Source organism: Diaphorina citri, unplaced genomic scaffold (assembly GCF_000475195.1).
Source record: "Diaphorina citri unplaced genomic scaffold, Diaci psyllid genome assembly version 1.1 scaffold62373, whole genome shotgun sequence".
Classification (NCBI taxonomy): domain Eukaryota; kingdom Metazoa; phylum Arthropoda; class Insecta; order Hemiptera; family Psyllidae; genus Diaphorina; species Diaphorina citri.
The window spans coordinates 7,643-10,182 of NW_007439641.1; the positions used below are offsets into that span (position 1 = coordinate 7,643).

The 2,540-nt window shown below is 32.4% G+C and overlaps 1 protein-coding gene across 1 annotated transcript; it reads left to right on the top strand.

The window, feature by feature from the left end:
* Nucleotides 1-1,106: 1,106 nt before the first annotated feature.
* On the top strand, nucleotides 1,107-2,525 carry LOC103523957 (cysteine-rich PDZ-binding protein-like). The gene is made up of 2 exons (XM_008488968.3): nucleotides 1,107-1,517; nucleotides 1,789-2,525. The coding sequence occupies exon 2, from the start codon at nucleotides 1,806-1,808 to the stop codon at nucleotides 2,106-2,108; it is 303 nt and encodes a 100-aa protein (XP_008487190.1). The 5' UTR covers nucleotides 1,107-1,517; nucleotides 1,789-1,805; the 3' UTR covers nucleotides 2,109-2,525.
* The last annotated feature ends 15 nt before the right edge of the window (nucleotides 2,526-2,540 follow it).

The window sequence follows — 2,540 nt, forward strand, 5'->3', positions numbered from 1 at the left end:
ATAGGGTATCATTTTTTAGCTTCTACATCTGCTTAAAAATGTAAGCGATTGTAGGGGTAACTAACAAAAAATTACAGAACATGTGCCAGCATTATATTCTTGTTTCATTTTATATTTGTGTATATATATTTTATATGTTATGTTCAATGTTAATTTATTGTAACCAGGAACCAAGAGTTGCTTACAGATTGAAAACTTTTTATTTCTAAACTCGGATTTTCGAGAATTATGGTCTCTCGCACATACCCTAAAAGTCGCCCGATACGACTTCGAATGTGCGAGAGACCTGAAAGTTTGGTGAAGCTCTACTTTTTCTATATTGAATTGGCGAAGTAAGAGATACACATTAAGACTTTATAGAATGGTGCCATAAAATCTGATATTATTTTTTATTCGGTTATGTGGGAAACAGTCAGCAATGGCAAAGGTTACCTAATAAGGATTTTGGAATTCTTTAGCTTTAATTGTTATATGAACAATGTATATGTTACATGTTTCATGTTTAATTAAAATGTACAATACAAAGGTAGGTATGTAGCTCTTAATAAAGAAGGTTACTGAAATCATTTGTGTTCGTTTTTTTAGTGCCATAGAATTAGGACAAATCAAAAATTTACTTTTATAACATTATAACTATACAAAATACAACCAGAGGTGTGTAACGAGTTCTTTACCTACTGTAGATACCTACGTATGGTATAGGTGTATAGATATAATTATATAATACCTACAATATCTATTATAAAATGAAATAATAAAAAAAGCTTGAAAAAAAAAAAATAAATAAATGATTTCCGTTGTTTTCTTTGGGGAGTTTGGTGACACCTTCGTCTGCCTCAAACTTTCGTTGTCAGGTAGGTACCTATATATATACTACAATACCTATTGTACATGTTCTGCACCAAAAATGAGTAACATTTTTATCCTGAAGGACCTGAAGTTAGCCGGTGAGTATTAAGCCGTGAATAGTTTTTTTTTCAAAATTTTTGAGTTAAATCTGGGTAGGTAGGTAGGTAGTAGACTAGTAGAGGTAGGTATAGTGTAGGTACCTACCTACATTAATAAAATTACAAATACCTACTAAATCGTGTACAGGAAATAAATAATCATAATAATATTAATAGATAGGTAATATAATAGGTATTTTTTCTTTTTATTATAATAAAAGAAATACCTACGCTAGGTAGGTAGGTACCCACTTTTCAGTATTATTCAACAAATAAAAATCTAGCACCGCTTTGATGCTAGATCTAGTGAAATCTAGCCTCCAACTGATCCGCATGATCTGGCAACACTGTTTGCTATTTACTCTTTTGGTGGGCGGGAATATTCAAATTTTAGTAAGTTTTAAATTTTGTAATGATAGTGGAAAGATGGAAAAACTTGACGTTCTAGTTTTTGAATAGAAAAGTTTACCTTTATTACCTTATTTTCAAACCAACAAATTAAGCATAGTCAAGCAAAGTTGGTGACATAGATACCTATTGATGATTAGGTACAGATTTCCACTTAATTAGGTAAGTAATGCTAAAGAAACATACCTACTAACAACAACCAAAAACACTTCTCTCACCATTATCATTATTTAAATAGGTTTTTGAAATACAGAACAAAGTTTGTATCGTTTTTCCTGCATTTTATAAACTTTAGGAAGGGTGTATGGTTAAAAAAATCAAGGATGTCTATAGATACTAGGTATTTCAACTGTTCTCCTGAAAAACCTTGGGAAACAACATGCACCCTTTTTCCCGACATCTAGCTATTCAATTTTTCATCCCCTTATTTCAGAGGAAATTTACTTCATCATGGTATGTTCAAAATGTGAGAAGAAACTCGGAAAAGTAATCACTCCAGATAACTGGAAGTCAGGGTCACGAAATACAATTGAGAGTGGAGGCAGACGAATTGGTGAAAACAAAGCACTCACAGCCAGCAAAGCCAGATTTAATCCCTACACTCAGAAGTTTGAATCTTGCAAGATTTGCCGACAAAAAGTTCACCAGGTTGGATCTCATTATTGTCAAGCCTGTGCATATAAGAAAGGTATCTGTGCTATGTGCGGGAAGAAATTGTTAGATGTAAAGAATTATAAACAATCAGCTGCTTGAACTTTTTGCCAGTAGCTTGGCCCATGAAGGACTTCTCACTCCCCACTGAACAGAAGCAAAATTTACAGCTGACAAATATGTTGAAAAATAATGTGAACAACAAACCATGAAGTAAAAATATAAACAATGCAATCAATACACTTTACTTGTGCAGAGTGAGGAGTGAGCAGTAGCTTCATGAAAAAAGCCAGAAAGCCGTGTACCTGAATGCAACTTTGCATTTTGCAAATATTTTGACTACTTCTGGCATCATTATGATGTAATCTCTCTTGTCAAACCACTCATTCAATGTTATTAAGTATTTTATGTAGGTAGGTACCTACCTATAATGCTTTATTTAGAGTGGAACAATCTAAAGTTGTAGTATTACACTGGGCAAATACACATTATGTACATAATTAAAAAAAGGAGTAAAAATTAAGTATAATTTAA

Bases quoted from the DNA above. Each gene is read 5' to 3' on its own strand.
- LOC103523957 (XM_008488968.3), top strand. From the start codon at position 1,806: ATGGTATGTTCAAAATGTGAGAAGAAACTCGGAAAAGTAATCACTCCA.